The sequence below is a fragment of the Alligator mississippiensis genome, chromosome 6 (assembly GCF_030867095.1).
Source record: "Alligator mississippiensis isolate rAllMis1 chromosome 6, rAllMis1, whole genome shotgun sequence".
NCBI classification, from domain to species: domain Eukaryota; kingdom Metazoa; phylum Chordata; order Crocodylia; family Alligatoridae; genus Alligator; species Alligator mississippiensis.
This window is the reverse complement of record NC_081829.1, coordinates 55,130,284-55,149,310: the sequence shown is the minus strand read 5'-3', so window position 1 is coordinate 55,149,310 and position 19,027 is coordinate 55,130,284. Positions and strand designations below refer to the sequence as shown.

Below are 19,027 nucleotides of genomic sequence, written 5' to 3'. Positions count from 1 at the left end.
ATCATCTGGCTTGTATGGCTGCCTACAGGGCTAGAAATCTGGCAGAGAGAAGAGCAGAGGCTGCCACAGCTCTGGGAGCCCACAGCAGTTAATACTGCTGCTGCCAAATTCCAGCCCCGTGGACCAGATGATGCAGCTCTGCAGTCTGCACTTGGGCTTTGGCCTGCAGACCAGCTCTGCCCTACTCATCTAGCCTGTGAGTCCAGTTAAGTGGGACATGACTAAGTTAAACCCAAAGTATATTGAAGTAAAAGACTCATATTGGCTTTGATAAACTTTGGATCATTCCTAGGAATTGCTTTATTTTTGTCTCGCTGGCAAGATGGTAGCCCCACAGAGAATTGTTATAGGTCTCAGAAATTGTCCTTCTCTGATCCATACATATGAGGAATGCTCAACTAACTGAATTAATACCAAAACATAGGAGCACTTTTCTCTCAATAAATTCTTACATGTCTACGTATACCAGGAATGCAAAAGTATGTTAACACATAATCCAATGAATACCTAGGGTATCTACATTATGGAGATTATTTATCTAGATTAATATTTCAATTTATTAAAAATCATATAAACTCTTTTCTTTCAAAGAACTCTTCAAAGAAATAAAAATAAAATAATTTGATAGTCATTAAGCAAATGATGCACTTATTTAGGAACTTAAAAAATGGCAAAATATGCTAGTCATTAAAGTGGGATTTGAATAATAAAGCAGGGAAACTACCGTAAAACCAAGGCAGAAACAAATATATTTAAGCTCAGGAAGAAGAACCACAATTAAATCACCAGTTGCTGGATATTTAGCTTAGGCTGTAGTTGCTTCTTTCCCAGACCTTGTTCCCAGAAGCTTGTCCAATATCTTTCCCAACTATACAGCTGGTCCAATAAATAATTATCAAGAAAAACTTGTTTCTCATAATTGCTGGAAAGAATTTTGCGCTGCTTTTGGTTATCAGTAGATATTCTTAATTATCTGGCAATGTGCTCAATTGCTTCAACAGGAGCTAAATAAAAATACGTTTGATGTAATGTTAAACAGAATTTGATACTTTTATTTAATATAAAAGTACAGCCACTGAGATTATACACATTTAAGAACACATAAAATATGCGCACATTTGTAGATGTTATGATGGTTGAATGTGATGCAGCTAGTAAACCCCATGTATTAACAGTAAAATTAGAATCCAGAGGCAACAAGGACCTATGTGAAACATGAACAGAGATCTATTTAAGGACTTGCCTATTCCTACATTTGACTGTGCCAGACCTAAGGCTATAAAGACTGAGAGACAAAGAGTTAGTTCAGGCTAGGAATCCAATGAAACAGGAACTTCCAGGCACTCAAATCAAGCTTGAACAACTCCCAGTAAAGGAAGAGTTCCTGTGCAACGGGCTATACCAAAGAACAGAGATGGCAGAGGTATATTGCCAAGGATGAAGTAAACTGAAAGGGGTAAAAGCAAAGGACTTTTGGGAGTAGGTAGGAAGTGATCCAAGGAACTGGGTATTGAGACTTAAGTGAGACCAGTTTGGCCACTCCTCATAGCTACACAGGTCTCCGAGTCAGGGTGCAATGGATCATGGTAGGCCTGAATTGCCCAGTATCAGTCCCCTTGGCACTAAAGCGGGGCAAAGGTGTCTTGATAGAGTAGTTAATATGGACAGTGATATGATTTGAATAATTGAGACATCATACTCGTTGGCCATAAGCTGAAGAAAAGGGACCTGTATGAGATTTTTTCTTGCATGAGGGATGGGCTAAAACATAACTCAAAGGGCTAAGAAGAAGGGAGAACTTCACCTTGTTAAGGAAGCAGATACAGTGGTCCCAAGCACCAGAATCATGCATTCAAAGCTAAAGCTAGAACAGACCCCAAATGACATCTTTTGGTGGTTATAAGCAACATAAGAGTGAAACTAAAGTGCTTAGACCAGTGTCACCTTACCCAAAACTGTTGCCACATTTTAGGGAAGCTAGCATCCATATAAAAATGTCAGCAGTTTCTGTGAATCTTGCCTGGACTATGAGCTAATAGCACTTGGGTGAGTACTGACAAGCTCCTCTAGAACCCATGCCCCTTAAAGAAACAATGATTCCTAGTTGGGGATGGTCCTGCTTTGAGCAGGGGGTTGTACTAAATAATCACTTGAGGTCTCTTCCAATCCTAATTTTCTATGATCCCCCCCACCCCCCATCTACTGCAAGACAGGTCTCCCAAGCATCTACTGGTTTCTCACCATTCCGACTGTTGTATGGGACGACACCCAAAGGGTATACTGGACTTTGTAAGAAAAGGATGGAAGGAATAAGACAATAAAACAATTAAGATGGTGACAACTAAAGGAAAGATTTAAACTGTTCTCGAATGTGGCCCACCAGAATCTCCAAGTGATTCTTCAAGACTAGAAATACTGTTCTCAGGGGTCTTACCCCTATAAATCTGGACCCTGTACAGCCACTGAGACATCAGATGTACCAATGCAAATGGGGTATCAACTGAGCAGAAAACAGTGATCACCTGTTATCTGACTTATTTCATATTCCATCATAGAAACACTGCCTGGGAAGACTGAGAGAACAAGCAGATGATGATAAAAATGTTGCAAGGCCTTGCAAAGGAAGAGCTAGAAAAGATGAACCTGGTTTAACAGTGGAATCAAATAGTTAGTGGCATCACACAGTCAGTGGCACATAGCTCTGTGCTCTGTAGTATTAATTATTCAAACTGAAAGTTATTCAAAGTGATACAGACCAAGGAGGACTCTGAGCAGCTACAAAAGGATCTTGCACTATTGAGTGAATGCACAACTAAACGACAGAAGAAATTTAATGTAGGCAAATGTAAAGTGATGCACATGGGCAAAAATAACCCAAACTACACCTACACTAAGGTGGGCTCTGCATTAGCACAGTCATTGTGAAATTTGCTAAACACATCCGCTCAGTGTCAGCAGCTGTCAAAAGGCAAACAGAATGTTAGGAATTATTAAGGCGAGAATTGTAAACCAAACAGAAGTATCATTATACCCCTTTATAAATCTTATTATGCATCTATACCTTGACTACTGTGCCCAGTTTTGGTCCCCACATCCCAAAAAAGATGCAGAACTAGAGAAGGTACAGAGAAGGGCAACAAGGATTATTAGTGTTTTGGAGGAGCTTCCATATGAGGAGAAATTAAGGAGGCTAGGCCTATTTGTAGGGACCTACCAATTTCATGGGGCCTGGTGGCCAATTACATGGATGTAACACAGCTGGGGCCCTGGATTTCACAGCTTTATCATGGCCGGGGCTACCATTTTGAAGGTGGAGCAAAGTGCCCCCCCCCTCCGATTGGCTGAGAGGCACGGCAAGTCCCACCCCTCCCAGGCATTGGTTGAAAGCCCTAGCTGGAGCTGCCTGGCTAATTCAATGATTAGCACCCTCTTCAAGGGGCTGGGGGTGATAATTACTGAGTAAACAAACAGTTTAAGTGTGACAATTAAACAGTTCCCCGTACCCAATTGAAGTGTAAAGCTAGCTACCTGGCTAAAATAAAGCAATGGAGACAACTACTTAAAAAACCCCAACCATACATTTTATTAAAAAGGAAAACCAATACATCAGGGACTCAGCCTCTGATTTGGTCCACTTCAGCTATCATCCCGCCCCACACTTCCCCTTCAGGAGAAGGGGAATTTCCGTGGGCTTTTCCCTGCTCCCCACCTCCCCTTCTGGAGACAGAGATGGGAACTTTTCCCACCTCTTTCTCTCTCTCTTTCCCCCCTTCAGGAGATGGGCAGTCTGCCTTTTTTCTTCTCTTTGCTCCCTTCCCCCTCCCCCTGCCCTTCTAGGAAACAGCTTTTTGCCAGCTCTTTGAACATAGCTAGTTCCCCACACTTTTTCACGGGGAACTGTCTATTTCATGGGAGACTGCCAATTATACAATTTCCAATAAATCTGTGAAATCATGTATCTGGTACGTCCCTACCTATTTGGTTTACAGAAGAGATGTTTGAGGGGGGACATGATAAGGGCCTGCAAAATACTGCATGGTACAGAGAAAGTAAAGATAAAAGTATTATTTTCCATCTCTCAGTATAAGAACTAAGGGTCATAAAATTAAACTAGTAAGTAGATAGTAAGTTTAAAACAAACAAAAGGAAGTTCTTTATCAGACAGTGTTTAATTAAAGTGTGGAACTCAATGCCACACGATGTTGTGGAGGCTGACAGTTTAACCAGATTAAAAAAGGGATTGGACAAATTCTTAAGAGGAAAGGGGCATCAGTAGCTATTGAGCATGGGAATTAGGAGTACAGACTCTGAATTAGAACTTCCTAGACCTTATAATTCCTGGAGGCTGCAGAGTGGGAGAGGAACAGAGGAAAAACTCTAGTCATACCCTGCTCACTCTCCCTTTCAGCATCCACTCTCTACCACTGTGTGACAAAGGATACTGACCCAGTAAATAGTAGTTCTTATGATTCCTCCACACTAAGGTTCTGTATGGATTTCTGTAAACTAAATACTTTATCTAGATTTGAGGCCTACCCCAGGACCCATGGTGGATGAATTTATACACTGAATGGGATGGCCTGAATTTGTAATATCCTTAGACCTCACAAAGAAATACTGGCAGATCCTGGTGATGCCAGATTTATGGGAGTAAATGGCTATCTATTACTTGGGACATTTACAAACTCATGGAGGTATCTGAGTCTTCATGCAACTGCAGTCACATTTCAGCCTGGTGGACTGGATTCTATAGCCACATGGATTTATATGGCAGCCTGCATAGGTGATATGATTTTTAATACTGATCTGGAACGTTGTGCCTCACCAGTGAAGATGGTTCTAAAGCCCTTGAGAAAGGTTGGCCTAAAAGTCAACTCAGCCAAACAGTTCGGGAAGAAACCTAAGACCTCTAACAAGAAAGGAAAATCTGATCTCCTTTCTACAGGGTGCTACAACCTCTTTTGAAAGTAAGACTAACACAAAAGACAGATGTTTATGACCAGAAGAAAAACCACCATATTTACTACATACCACATGCAACTTAACCCCACAAAATGAGTCATCTGAAAAGGGGGTACATGTTTTAAGCAAGGAATCTGATTTCCATGCTGAAATGGAGGCAAGGAGTTTCTGGAATGACTGCCGCTATACTCTGGCTCTCTCTGGCTCCATGAAGGAGAGGCAGAATCTGCTGCTCAGCCAAAAGATAGAGGTTTACAGCCATTGTTGAACTGGCAGCAGCTTTCAACTGAGCAGCTTACCTGTGACAGGCTTAAACCTCTAGCTTTTGGCTGAGGAGAAAGGGGAGGGGGAGTGACACTGAAGAGTAGACTCTGTCCCTGCTCTGTGCAGCCAGAATTCAGCCATGACTCTGCAAAAAATAGTTTTTTCTTTATTTTCTCTTCCTAAAATATGGTGTGTGTCTTATTTGACGGTATGTTTTATGCAAGAAAATATGGCATTACTAAGCAGCATACAAGTTAATTAAAAACGGTGAAGAGATGGAAATTACTGAGCGCACACATAAGAGTGGTGGTCCCTAGGAAGTCCTCCTTTCTCCAAACAATCCATGTTGGGCCCACTGTAAGCTGTTGGAGTTAGCCAGCATATTACTCAGTTTGGCCTGGCAGCTAAGAAGCTTAGATATAGAACTTTTCATCTCCAAGTTGGTGGTTCACTTGTTTCAGTCTAGTAGAGACCAAGAATAATTGCTTTTTGGTGACATATATAGAATAAACAAAGTCCAAGATCTGACTGATTATGGGCTAAACTGTCCTTTCACCCTCCACAGTGAGTCATTCAGCATAGAATGCAAGCACATTAGCAGGACTACAACACTGTTTTTGTATAGTTATGTGCAGATATTATTTCAGAATCTATCAAAACTGGCAGAGAAGTTATTAAAAAACCTAAAGGAGCTCACATAAGGAGATGTAAATTATCTGTAGACTGCACAGGGCACAGAGTCCTATTTAGTTATCACTATTCCACAAAGGCCTCCACTGAGCCAGAACCTAACAGCAGTTATGCATAATACTGTACACATTCCAAAACACACCACAGTATTGTGAGGTGGTCCTGATCAATCTGTTTTTCAGTCATCATTGCAACAAGGATGTGCATTTTTTGGTCCTAAGGACTTGCCATTGTTTTCAGGTGTTCTGTAAAAAAAATTATGGAGGCAGCACTAAATGTACTTGTGTGAGTTTAACTACTTTTTCATACTTTATGTTATTTCAGGAGATTTGTTTGCTCACCAATAAACTCTTATGAAAAATTTCAGCATTGAGAGATGAGACACAGTAGTGCACTGAGGAAAAACAATCCTTTAATCAGCAAGATCACAGAGAGGACATGAACCCCAAGATCAAAAGACAGAACACAAGCAAAAGATACCCCACACTGAAAGCGCATTAACATAAAGCTGTTCCTTTGTATCAACAATTCTGGACAGATACAGAAATATTCATTTATTTAACAGGGCCTTTAAAACACTAATTTGTAGTCAATAGATTTATGTTCTCCAGGGTAATTTTTTCTTTAACAGAAGGCAATTTATTACACTTACTGTATATTTAATTGATTCAGATGTAAAAATGCTCAATTATTGCTGTAGTAGTTTGCAAAAATGATAAAATATTTAAATTAAAAGATAAAACTCCAGAAAATGGTAATTTATGCATCTGAGCCTGCAACAACCCATGCAATGTAAATTTTAGACTTTAAAGTACAGGCCTCCCCTGAAAACCTCATATATTTCTGAACTCACCTGGTGAGAGAAAGCCCATAAATAATGTTAGAACTTTGAAAAGAATTTGGGAAAGCAGTTAATTTCTGATGTATAACCTAAAGTTAAAAGCTAGAAAATGATGTAACCCTGAAGCGAATGGTAGAAATATAGAACAATCCTGAATATAAGACAACCCCCTGAAATAATCAGATTCTATATATGGAAAATGTATATATTTGTTATAATTTTCCAGGTACAGGATCTAACTATGGGAGGTTTGCCTTGAATTTGTCCCCCTCCCACTTCTACAGCAGGGAAAATAAATGGGGTGGGGGTGTCAGGTTGCCTCCTTGCCCTCTGTCCCCACTAACTTTTTCCCCTTGCAGCCCCTTTCCCTGCTCCTGTCAGACCTTGCTCTTCCTGAGCACATAGAAGTGAGGAGCAAATTTGAAAACAGTGACTTCAAAATAATCATGCCTGTAATAATTTGCAGAAAGGCAAATTACCATGGGCACACACAGAATTAGTTAATCCAAAATTCATGCATTTTACCTTTATTTGAAACTGCTGCAAATTTTACCACAGGTACTCCATAAACACACTTTTAAGCAGCACTTTTGTACCTACTTGTATATAGCACAAACTAGGCACATCTATACAAGATGCTTCCTGCAGAACTGACTAATTAGCTCCGCAGTAAAACACTAACATCTGCAAGTGTTGTGCTATTAGGACCAAGTAAACTAATTAACTCTGTCATAGAAGAGTATTACCAGACACAAGTACTATTCTACAGTGGAGTTATTTATTCCACTGCAACATACATGTAGATGCTGATGGGGCTGGCTGTGGCATGAGGGTGCTTCAGTGCAGGGACTGCCTGCTGGCTAGCCACACACTGAAGCACTCTCATACCCCATCCAGCTCCTCTGCAGCACATTGACCCAGGTCAGAGCAGCCCTGGGCTGGCAAGCTGACTCCTGGGGCTCCCTGCCAGCCAGGGCCGCTCCACCCTGGCTCAATGTGGTGCAGTCCAGATGCATGTTCAGACATGGTGCCTGGGAGCAATAAAGTCTGGCATGGACTGCATCAGAATTTATTCAGCTGTGTTCAATGTGTGTGTAGACACACCCATTATGCATGATACTGGTCCAAAGCCAAAAGGCTCATGATTTACTATATAGTTCAGTGGGCTAGGTCCCAGCAGAATCAACAGAATTTCAAGCCATGGTGACCCCAAAGCTCAGTATTAGAGCTGTGTGAGGCTTTGGGTGCTGATTCAGTTCAGAGGAGATTTGGCCTGATTCGGCAGCCGAATCTCCGAATCCAAACCAAATCAGGAGACCAATAAAAAGGTCCAAATCGATTCAAAGCTCTCCAAATTGATTCAGACAAGATTTGGAGAGCTTCAGAGAGCTTTGGAAAGATCTGGAGATTTAGGTAATCCCTGCCACAGGGAGCTGCACCTGGACTCTGTGCTGGTAAGTAGGGTGTGGGGGCCCTGAATCTCCAAATCTGATTCAGCTGAATAGTTTTGAGACAGTGATTTGAATCACCAAATCAAATCACTGTCCCCCGAATCGGCCAAATCTGAATCTGAAGCAAATACTAGCAGCTTCGCGCAGGCCTACTCAGTATGTGTTTGTACGCCAGATACCCTTCACACAGGAGTCATGTGCTTATTAGCCCCCACTCGTGACTGAAACCAAGTGTTCTTGTCAAGAGCCCTGGGATCCTCCAAAAACTTATACACAGATGAGGCATAGGGACACCTGGTCCAGCTCCACCTCATGGAGGGTGGAGGCATGCTAATTATATGTAATAGGCTAAGACAAAGGGTCACAGAGGGATTCTGGGTGAAATGTTTGAGGCTCCATTTGGTGATGTTTGCCAGATATTTAAGGCTGGTGAAGAAACAGGAATAATTGAAAATGGAAAAGAAAGTAGGGCTGTGCGAAGCTTCAGGTGCTGATTCAATTTGATGGAGATTCGGCCTAATTTGGTGGCCGTCCTCTCCCAGTCCCCACCCCGCATAGCTGCCTCGCTCACCCCAGCTCCTGGCCCTTTAAAAAAAAACTGGACTCACCGGGTGCTGCCAGGCGGGGGGCAATCCCTGATACTCTGCACTGCCCCACGCTGCATGGGGGGCTCTGCCACAAGCCCCCTGCCTGCAACCCCAGCCCTCCCCATGGCTGTCCCACCCACCCCAGCTCCCGGCACTTCGAGAAAAAAAAACCAAAAACAAAAACCTGCACTCACCGGCTGCTGCAGCAGCCTCCGGGTTTCAGGGGGCTTGTGGCAGAGCATCCTATGCAGCGCGGGGCAGCAGGGATCACCCCCCTGCCAGGCAGAAGCCGGTGAGTCAGGACTTTTTTTGTTTTATTTTTTTTAAAGGGCTGGAGCTGGGGCGGGTGGGGCAGCCATGGGGGGAGCTGGGGGAGTGGGCAGGGGTTGGGGGGGGTCATGGAAGAACACCCCCCCCATGTGGTGTGGGGCAGTGGGGATCGCCCCCCTGCCTGGCAGGACCCAGTGAGACGGGCTTTTTTTTTCAAAGAGCCAGGAGCTGGGGCGGGCAGGGCCTGTGTGATTCAGAGATTTGGCTGATTTGGCAGCAACTCAATCTCCAAATCAGATTAGGCCGAATTGATTTGGGAGAATGATTTGAATCACCAAATCAAATCACTGTCCCCTGAATTGGCTGAATCCGAAGTGAACACTAGCCACTTTGCACAGGCCTAAAAGAAAGGTTCAGCTCAGCTATGAGAGTGAAGAGGAAGTTGAAATGTTAGAATGGTGATGAGGGAAGCATCAGAAGGAAGTGGGAAATTTTTGCAGATCTGGGGTGGGGAAATGGCTGTGGAGAATTGTAATGAGCAGCCCCTTCTTGCCTTCACCTCCCCACACTGATTTTGTGCATTTCTTTTTCCTTCTAAGCACTGGCAGAAACCTAGCACACTCATTGCATGGGTGTGGGAAGGCTCTGAGCAAGCCAGAAAGCTGAAGTGGCTTTCTGTAGGAGAAACCTACAAACTACATCTACATATCAGTTGAGGTAAGTGTCACTAAAGGAAAAAAAAGAACTAAAATATCCACTTCAAAGCAAAGCCTGTAAGAGACAAGAAAAGCCAAGGTGCACTGAAAACATAACTATATATATATATATATATATATATATATATATATATATCCCCGTGAACACGTTCCCCCTTTAATTAAATCTTATTTCCCAAAGAAAACTTCCCATATCTGTCTAAAGTTTATGCTAAATCAGTCTACTGCATCTAACCTAACTCACTTACTGTCCCCAGTGGCCTTTGATCTTCACTACTTCATGTTGCATTTTTATATTTCATCTGTCTCATCTTTACCCTGACATTCTGTATTTTATATCTTTTAACTTTTAACAAAGGTATTTTTCTTTAAAGTAAAGTCATACCTTGTATTACTAGATTATAAAAATACATTGGAATAATAATGGAATAATAAAGGTAAGTGTGGAGAAGGGGTAACAGAGGAAGATTTAAAAGAGGAACATGCAGACCTGATGTGGAGAATGGTAAGGAGGGTTTTAACAGTAACAGAGGTTCAATATAGGTGGGGTTTGGGAAGAACAGCAAAATACCCATGGGAGAGGTGCAGTGGGGAAGAATCAGTGGTATACATATTTTGGGAATGCAACTTTGCATGGGAGGTTTGAAGGAAAGCACAGAGTATGAAAGGGGAGAAGAAAGTGCCCTCAACATGCCCCATCCCCCACCAGACACGCTCTGATACTCATAGATTCATAGACGTTAGGGTCGGAAGGGACCTCAATAGATCATCGAGTCCGACCCCCTGCATAGGCAGGAAAGAGTGCTGGGTCTAGATGACTCCAGCTAGATGCATATCCAACCTCCTCTTGAAGACCCCCAGGGTAGGGGAGAGCACCACCTCCTTTGGGAGCCCGTTCCAGAACTTGGCCACTCGAACTGTGAAGAAGTTCTTCCTAATGTCCAATCTAAATCTGCTCTCTGCTAGCTTGTGGCCATTATTTCTTGTAACCCCTGGGGGCGCCTTGGTGAATAAAACCTCACCAATTCCCTTCTGTGCCCCCGTGATGAACTTGTAGGCAGCCACAAGGTCGCCTCTCAACCTTCTCTTGCGGAGGCTGAAAAGGTCCAGGTTCTCTAGTCTCTCCTCGTAGGGCTTGGCCTGCAAGCCCTTAACCATACCAGTGGCCCTTCTCTGGACCCTCTCCAGGTTATCCGCATCCCTCTTGAAGTGCAGTACCCAGTGACAGCTGGGGAGAGATGCTGAGACGAGGAGAGCAGGTGTGGTAGTTTTGGAGCTGCCTGAGCCTGTAAATCAGCAGGGGAAAGGGGCATTGCCAGAGAGAGGTGTGGGCTGCTCAAAAGGCAGCTGAAGACTCTGCTGGAGTGCGCAGAGGGAGAGAGCCGAGCACCAGTGGGGAGATGTCAGCAGAAGACCCAGGGAATCCAAGCCCCAGGAGTGGAAGGAGAGAGTCAAGCGCTGGCAGGGAGACACCGGCAGGAGACCTGGGGAAACCAAGCCCTGGTAGCAGATGGATGATGGAAAGTGCTGCCGGGGAGAAGCAGCCCATTGGCATGCCAGCACATGCAGACAGGGCTGCAAGGAGAGACCCGGGAGATGCAGCACAGAGCAGCACGGAGGGGCCGCTGGCACTCTCAGGCAGCGTGGCAGGTAGAGGGTCGCCATGTGCCACGGAGTGCAGTGAGGAAGAGACTCCAGCTCAACCAGGAGCCTCTCCAGAGAAATGAGCTGGGGAAGCCGTGGAATGTGGGAAGAGAGAGATGGGCAGCACCAGCTGGTGGGACCCAGGCAGCCCAGCCTCAGGTCAGACAGGGCTGAGGTGGGAAGGGGCAGGGACTGAAAGAAGATCCCCCCCTGAGAGAGCTGGCAGAGGTCTGGCAAAGAGCTGCCACACCTCCTGGACAACTATTAGGCAGAAGGGAGCAAAGAAGCCTGAAGTGGGATGATGGGCCTGGGAGACAAGATCCCAGGGACCCAACAGCAGGTGCTGACCTCTTCTGTTCATAGTATTCCTAAGTTTATAGTTAACCCAAGACTGGGGTATGTTTAGTTGCCAAGGCCATGGTCCACAAATGAAGGATGGCCTTTGGAAGACTGACGGACAGAAGGTCACTGACCCTTGGAGGTGGGCGGTGCAGATGAGACAGGACCATCTGAGAGCAGGACCTGCGGAGAGGTGTGGGTGTGGTAAGGGTGGGGTAAAGGGGAGGTTGGACCCCACGAAGAAACCCAGGTGTGAGATTCCACAGATCTGCTATTGGGAACAGTCTCCCAAGAAAAATAAAACACCTAAGACGTGGCAGGACAGTAGAAGCAGCAACCAAGCCAAATCCGAATCTTAACCTGACATCACTGGGGAGCAAGGCATCAGTCAAGAAGGGACCAAAGCCCTACAACACCGACCAGCAATACAGAGATTTATACAAATGTTAGAAGTGAATGATAAGATAAATTTTGAGACAGTGATGTATGGGTTGGTTAAGAAAGGATGGGAAGAAGGGAAGATACAGGCATGGGTGATCTGTGTGGAAAGTAAGGAACTTGCTGATCATGAAGGGACTGGATTTTACTATAAAGGAATGTTTACAGCTAGCCCTGTTTGAGCTCAAATATTACGTGCAAAAGGATGAGGAGGAGAAAGATGAGAGTAAGAGGGAGGAGATGGGGAGGAAAGATAAATGGAAATAGGTAATCACTTGAGTTCCTGAGATAGTGGGGTGACAGAGAGGGGAGGATAGGAAAAGGGATAGTTGTGGGATGAGATAATGTTGTTATTGTGAACTGTTAAGAGATGAGGAGGAGTTAATATATTATGAGGCTTTGTTGGATGATATAACATTTGCTATTATGTATAACAGGTTTTGTTTTTTTAAATGTTAAGTTTAATAAAAAAGTTTCCCATCAGTATTTTTGTCCAATATGGGCCATGTTTTTATAGCCATGCTCCATATTAGCTGCAATTAATCAACTTCAGAGTTGGTTTCCCTTACTGAGCATATGCTGCGTTTGGCAGCAGTTTAATGATAGCCAATGTATTTAATGAGGTTTCCTAGCATGCCAATGTAAGAGGAGAAACTTTGGGGAAAAAACTTGTCTCATCATATTTTCAAATCAATACAGTATAAGTATGGTTACTTCACATGTCAATTGTATATTTAAGTGAAGTGAGATAGCATTAAAACAAAAATGTTATGATCTGCAGTCCAAGGCTGGCCTTGCAGATTTACCAATAAAGTTTACTTGGAACCTCCCAGCTAAAGCCAAGTTCTACCTCACCATGGGAGGTGAGCTAGAAGTGTAGGATTCCTTGCTGAGGCTATGCTGACAGCAGTCAAGGCTTACAGCTGAGGTTATCCCCTCCAGCATTAAGAACATAAGAACATTAGAACGTAAGGGCCGTACTGGGTCAGACCAATGGTCCATCTAGCCTACTATCCACCTTGCATAAATGTGTACAGGTTTAACAAGAACCCTGAAAATAAACAGTTGATGCACGCAATGCCAACAGAATCTCACTGCTGTATGAGTGGGTTTTGGGAGATCAAGAGCTGGGCTCACTGCCAGTAACTGGCTGACATCAAGAAAGGCATACAGCTGTAACACTTGCTTCCACTTTCTGAATGAACCTTGGATTGTGGGGAAGAAAACAAGGCTTGAGTGTTCCTTTGGGGCAATGCACAACAGGAACTCTTGCCTGCTGTGAGAAATAGGTAAAGGGTACTGAAAAGTTCATGTTTGTGACTAAAGAAACAAGTCAAAGTCAAGGCCAATGCAAAGGGGGTCAAGTACCGAGAACGGGTAGCTGTACTGCTACAAGTCTAACAAGAAGAGGATGAGAACTGGCAAATGCTCTGGAAACACAGAAAGCATAAGCTGTATATGTTCAGGACACCAAGTGGAAGGAAGGTAGTGCTAAAGAATTGGGTACTGGTTATAAAAAATTATACAAATGGCAGATGCACAAACAGAAACTGAGCAGAACTGATACAAAATTGTGCATTAAAAGAAGAGGTAATAGATATTAATCAAACATCAGATCAATTGATGGCAGTAAAGCTCACAACAACAAACAAGGTTAGAAACACTGGGCTAGATTACATCTCATTTATGCATCTACATGGCTGGTAACTGCCATTTAAGTGCTGGTTTCAGCAGATATACGGAGCTTTAAATTCTATTCTGGGTACAAAGTTAATCTGAAAGCATCCACTTGGCTATACAGTATGCTCAGGAGGGCTATGCTCTGGCTGGGCAGGTATGCGGTGCTGAACGTTAGCTCAGATACGGCCATGAGTTCTCATACTGTGGCCAGGAAAAAACTCATGTCAAATGGGAGGGCTGAGTAAGAGGAAGACAACTCTCCTATGTTTTAGTCCAGTAGCCAAGTGGTTAGGTCACTCACTTAAGACATGGGAGACTTAGATTCTAGGCCCTGCTCACTCAGAAGGAGTTTGAACCTTCGCCTCCTCCTTTACAGTATGTACACTAAGCACCATGCCACAAAGTAGGTATTATCCAGCCCCCTCTCTAGCCCTCCTCTTGAAGCTAGCCCCTAGGTAACCAAGAGAGGGAGATATATGGGCCCAGGAGTTAAAGAACAAGCCAGAAGGTGTGTGACTCAGTGAGACTGCTGCTGCTCTGGATGGGATGGCACACTGCATTCTTGTCTGAGTGGGCACTTCCTCCCAATGGGACAGAAACTTCCCCACTGTTTTATCCAATGACTATTAAATACAAGGTACAATGAGTCAACTTCAAGAGGAGGGCTCGAGAGGGAACTGGATAATGCTTTACTTATGCCTTGTAGTTGAACATTTTTCTGGGAAGCAGGAGATGTAGGTTAAAACACCCTCTGTGTGAGAAGGACCTAGACCCTGGGTCTCCCAAATCTGGAACAAATGGTCTAACCACACAGCTATAAGGCTAAAACATGAGAGGGCTGTTCACCACCAACATCACTGCATTTCCAGATTCTGTTTTCACTGTTAAATCTTATGCTGTACTGGAAACTGACCATTTTTTAATGATCTTTAATTTATTTTCCCAATTGTTTTCTGAATTACAAATAGTTTTTATTTCTTACTCCATGGGTATCTAAGAGCCCTTGCAAGGGATTGTCTTAAAGTCCAAATAAATAATATGACTTGTTCCCTTTTAATCAGTTTCTTTAGTAATTTCACATGCTTAGGGAATTCTAGGATGAAATCCTGACTGTGGTAAAGGCAGTAGTAAAACTCTTTTTGACTTTAACTGGCCAGGATTTCGGTCCATTCCTTAAAAGGTATGATTTTCAAATACAGAGCCCATGCTGGTTTGTCATTATCATGTTGTGTTCATATAAGCGGTTTATAATGCTATTTTATTTTTTCATTTTTTTTCCAGTTGAATTAGAGAGTTCCCAGATCCCTTCCCCTTAGCCAGATTCTTTATATTTGATTTTTTTTTCCAGGACTTCCATTCTACATGCAACATTATGGAAGTTATTAATCATGGCTTCAGCGTTATTGTTGGATGTCTTCCTCAGCTTGAACAGTTCTTTTATATTGTTCCATAGTCTGTACTATGTCTTCTAAACTTGTATGCAGATTTAATTGAATAAGTGGACTCCACCTCATTTCCCAGGAATGTCAATGTTGTCTGTAAGCCATCAAATTTTTACTGTGAAATTATATCATCAGTTCTTGTTTGTCTTCCACCATATTATGCTCAAGGTTTACTGGTGGCGGCTTTGTATTGTTCTATGTAATATAAAGTGTCTGAGGTGATGTCTGGGAAGGTACTATAAATAATTTATAGAAATGAGTATGAAATTGACTGTGATTTTCTTTAGGTTATTATTCTAGAATACAGACCTTCTTTTAAGCAAATTATACTATTGTCTCTCTATGTAGATCCATTAAAGTATCTGAGCATCTACTAAGAAATAAAAACAATGTTTCTGTAGTCCAGTTCTCTACATTTCCCTCATACATCCCCTTCTATTTATTTCCTTCTTTCTTCTCTTATACCGGCATTTCTTCTCATCTTTTTTCTTTCTCCTTTTCCTTCTTTGATATTTTTAATTAGAACTTTGGGAAAACAACCCTCTAGAAATGGATTTTAATTGTGAAGGTACCAGGTCATACTGATTGCTTGCAGATGTTTAAAATAAATAAATAAATAAAAGTGCTTTACCGGAAGCAGCAGCGCATTACTTTGACCCGGCTCTGCAGCATCTGTATAGATTGGGTGCTTCAGCAGGCCTTTTTGGTGCTTTTATCTAAAGCTGAGTCAATCAGCTATTAGATAAAATGCTAAAAAAGCCCTACTAAAGTTCCTGATCTAGAGAGACATTGGCCAAGCCTAGTCCAACTAACACACTGCCTCTTCTGCACATGTGCTGGGCTTGATGCGGGAGAGCATGGAGTTTAAAGTGCCACTTTTTTTTCCTAACATTTGCAAGCAGCCATTCTGATCACATGTTAAGTAAGCAGTGCAAGTCTAAGGCTCAGTTCTCAAACTCTGTAGCCTCTTGACACTCCTTGGAAAATGCCGGCTCCTAGCTTTCACTTATTTTTTTGACTATGGAAAAATAACAGAGCAAGTCTTCTCTTGCAAAGAACTCAGAAAGACTACAACATGTTTTTGACATTATGGATTCCTATTTGAAATCTCTGGGTTTATCTTGACAATGTTTGCACACCTAACTGTATTAATAATAATACATGGTACTTCACATCATCCTTAAAAAGATTTTGCATCACTGGCCAAGGCAACTCCACACAGATATTCAGGTATAAAATTATTACTTTTACCATGAATCTGGTATAATAGGCTGCCTTTGGTAAATCACTTACTGCTTTGTTACAAAATCCATGTTACACAAGTAAGAAAATTATTGTCACTTGAACTCCTTACAAAGAGAATAACATTACAAAAAAACCTCCATACAATATGGTGGGAAATAATGTTTGGACATCTCAATATGAATAACAGACATGAGCATGATCTTCCCAAGATAATAGGCCCAGATTCTTCCCTGGTCATTATTTATTAGAATAAATGGACTTCGATATAGCGACAATGAAAAGATTTTATCTATAATATTGACAATATCATACATAAGTTACTGTATGATTGACTACACCCTTCTGTAGTGAAAATTATTTCTTCATTAGTCTAGGAAAGGTGCTAGACACAAACAATTTTGAAAAAGTGAATGTTAAGGAAGGACATTTTTTGTAGGAATGAAATAAGATACACAGCAAAGCATCAAAGGATAATGGTAGAGAATAATAAGTGTCACTTACCTAAATAATGTGAAGTGTTACTGAGATTTTCAGGGGCTTCATTTTTCATCTTTAATGGTGTTGAATATTTCTTTTCCACTAATACCTGTTTTTCAACTGGTGTTCTCCTTGTATCTGGTTTCTTTTTCTTTGTAGCTCTGAGTGGCTCTGCCAACATTCGTACTTCTCTGGGAAAAGCTGTAAGCACCTGTATTGCTCCAGCTTTTATCTTGGCTTGCAATCCCTCCTCTGTGCCAAATTCATCTGTTTGTGAAATTTTGTAAAGAGGTAACACATGTAGCTGTTCATCATTTGGTATCACCCCCACTTTACGGTTATCTTCCTTTGTTAATGTACACACCTGACACAAAAAGGAAGAAAGAAAAAACAAAACAAAACAATACACATAAGTTACAGATGCTACTTACATGTTTAAGTACCTGTCTTTTTAACTAGTTTGATATAGACACAGTTATTCCTATAAGATCCAACACAAAATGATAGGATTTCCAAACATGCATTTGACAAACGCTTTTATCACAGTGGGCATGTCTACAGATGCTATGAATGCTATAAAGGCTTACTATGCAGTAAAATACTTCCCTGGAAGCATGTCTACATGTGCCCCGTTTTGCCCCCTACACATGTCTACCCTGCTCTGGCCTCCTGAAACAACCAGGGGGACCTCCAGGTTCCCCTGGGGTGCTAGCCCAGAGGCTGGCAAGGAGCAGGGAGCCAGTCCCCATGAGCATAGAGTCAGGAGAGATTTGCTGGCTGCAGCGGCAGCTGTCTCCTTGCCCTGTACACATGAGGAAGGGTCCTGATGTGCACAGGGCCAGGAGACAGCTGCCACTGCAGAGCTGTCCTGGCTTGTGCACATGGGGACAAGCCCCATGCCTAGTGGGCCTTCCCTGGGCTGGATTTTCCCAAGCAGCCTGGGGCTGGCTGGGAACTGTGCCTTCTGGAGCAGCTCCCAGCCAGCTCCAGGATGCATGGGGAAGCAGGGAGCTCCCAACTCCTGGCATTGCTTGATTCCCAGCTCCTGTGGGGAGCCAGGAGCTGAGCAGTACTGGGAAGAGAGGGGGTGGGGCAGAAAGCTACCCCGTCCAGGTACTGCTCCGCTCCCAGCTTCTGGGAGGAGCTAGAACCTGAGTAGCACCAGGACCAGGGGAATTCCCCACCCCTTGTGGCCCCCTAGTTTTAGGGCTGACTGGGAGCAAATTTGCTTCTGGTCAGTGTCTACACTTCTGCAGCATCTACTGCACAGTTAGTTTAATACCTGTATTTAAAGGTAGTAACTAACTGTACAGTAGACTAATTTACTACGCGGTGACTAGTGTGAACATGTAGATACTGACGCTTAACTGTACAGTAGATTAGTCTACTGTGCAGTAAAGCATCTTGTGTAGACACACCCAGTGAAGACCTAAAAGGGGAGTTAGAGCGAAGATGTATTAAATAGTTCTTAAAGAGGCAGAGCTGGGCAAAATATTTTGGACTAATAGTTTATATGGAATTGCAGTTGTTCAACTCATACTACAATGTACTCTATTTACATGTACATGACGTAAGAAAAGCCATGCAGTTACCTGGAGTACACATTTATTCAAACTTAATGGCAGCAATAGTAATTAAGTATATAACACTGTGGTTACTGCATTATTAGGAGCCGCAAAATGGATTAGCTCCCATCATTTTCAAAGCTTTTTATAGTCACTTTCAGAGCAGTTATTAGAAGCTTTGAAATAGACTGGAGTTAGTCAATTTTAGGGCTGCTATTACAAGCCTTCAAAATCAGAGGAGAGAATAGCCCTGGAACTGACTAGCTAGTCATCCTTTTCAAAGCTTCTGATAAACAGTGTTTTGCCAGTTGCTTTGTCTACTGTTTTTGGCATAATTGCTATGCAGTAAAACCAGTGGTGGGCAAAACACGGTACCCATGAGGTCATTTCATCTGGTCCATGGGCACCCACCAATT

General features: G+C 42.8%; 1 protein-coding gene across 1 annotated transcript in view; it reads right to left on the bottom strand.

Moving 5' to 3' along the window:
- Positions 1 to 19,027, bottom strand: part of TET1 (tet methylcytosine dioxygenase 1) — a 147,067-nt gene that overhangs the window by 13,154 nt on the left and 114,886 nt on the right. Inside the window, exon 9 of the mRNA XM_019484386.2 lies at positions 17,071 to 17,410. Within this exon, the coding sequence (XP_019339931.1) occupies positions 17,071 to 17,410 (340 nt within the window). The remainder of the gene's footprint in view (positions 1 to 17,070; positions 17,411 to 19,027) is intronic.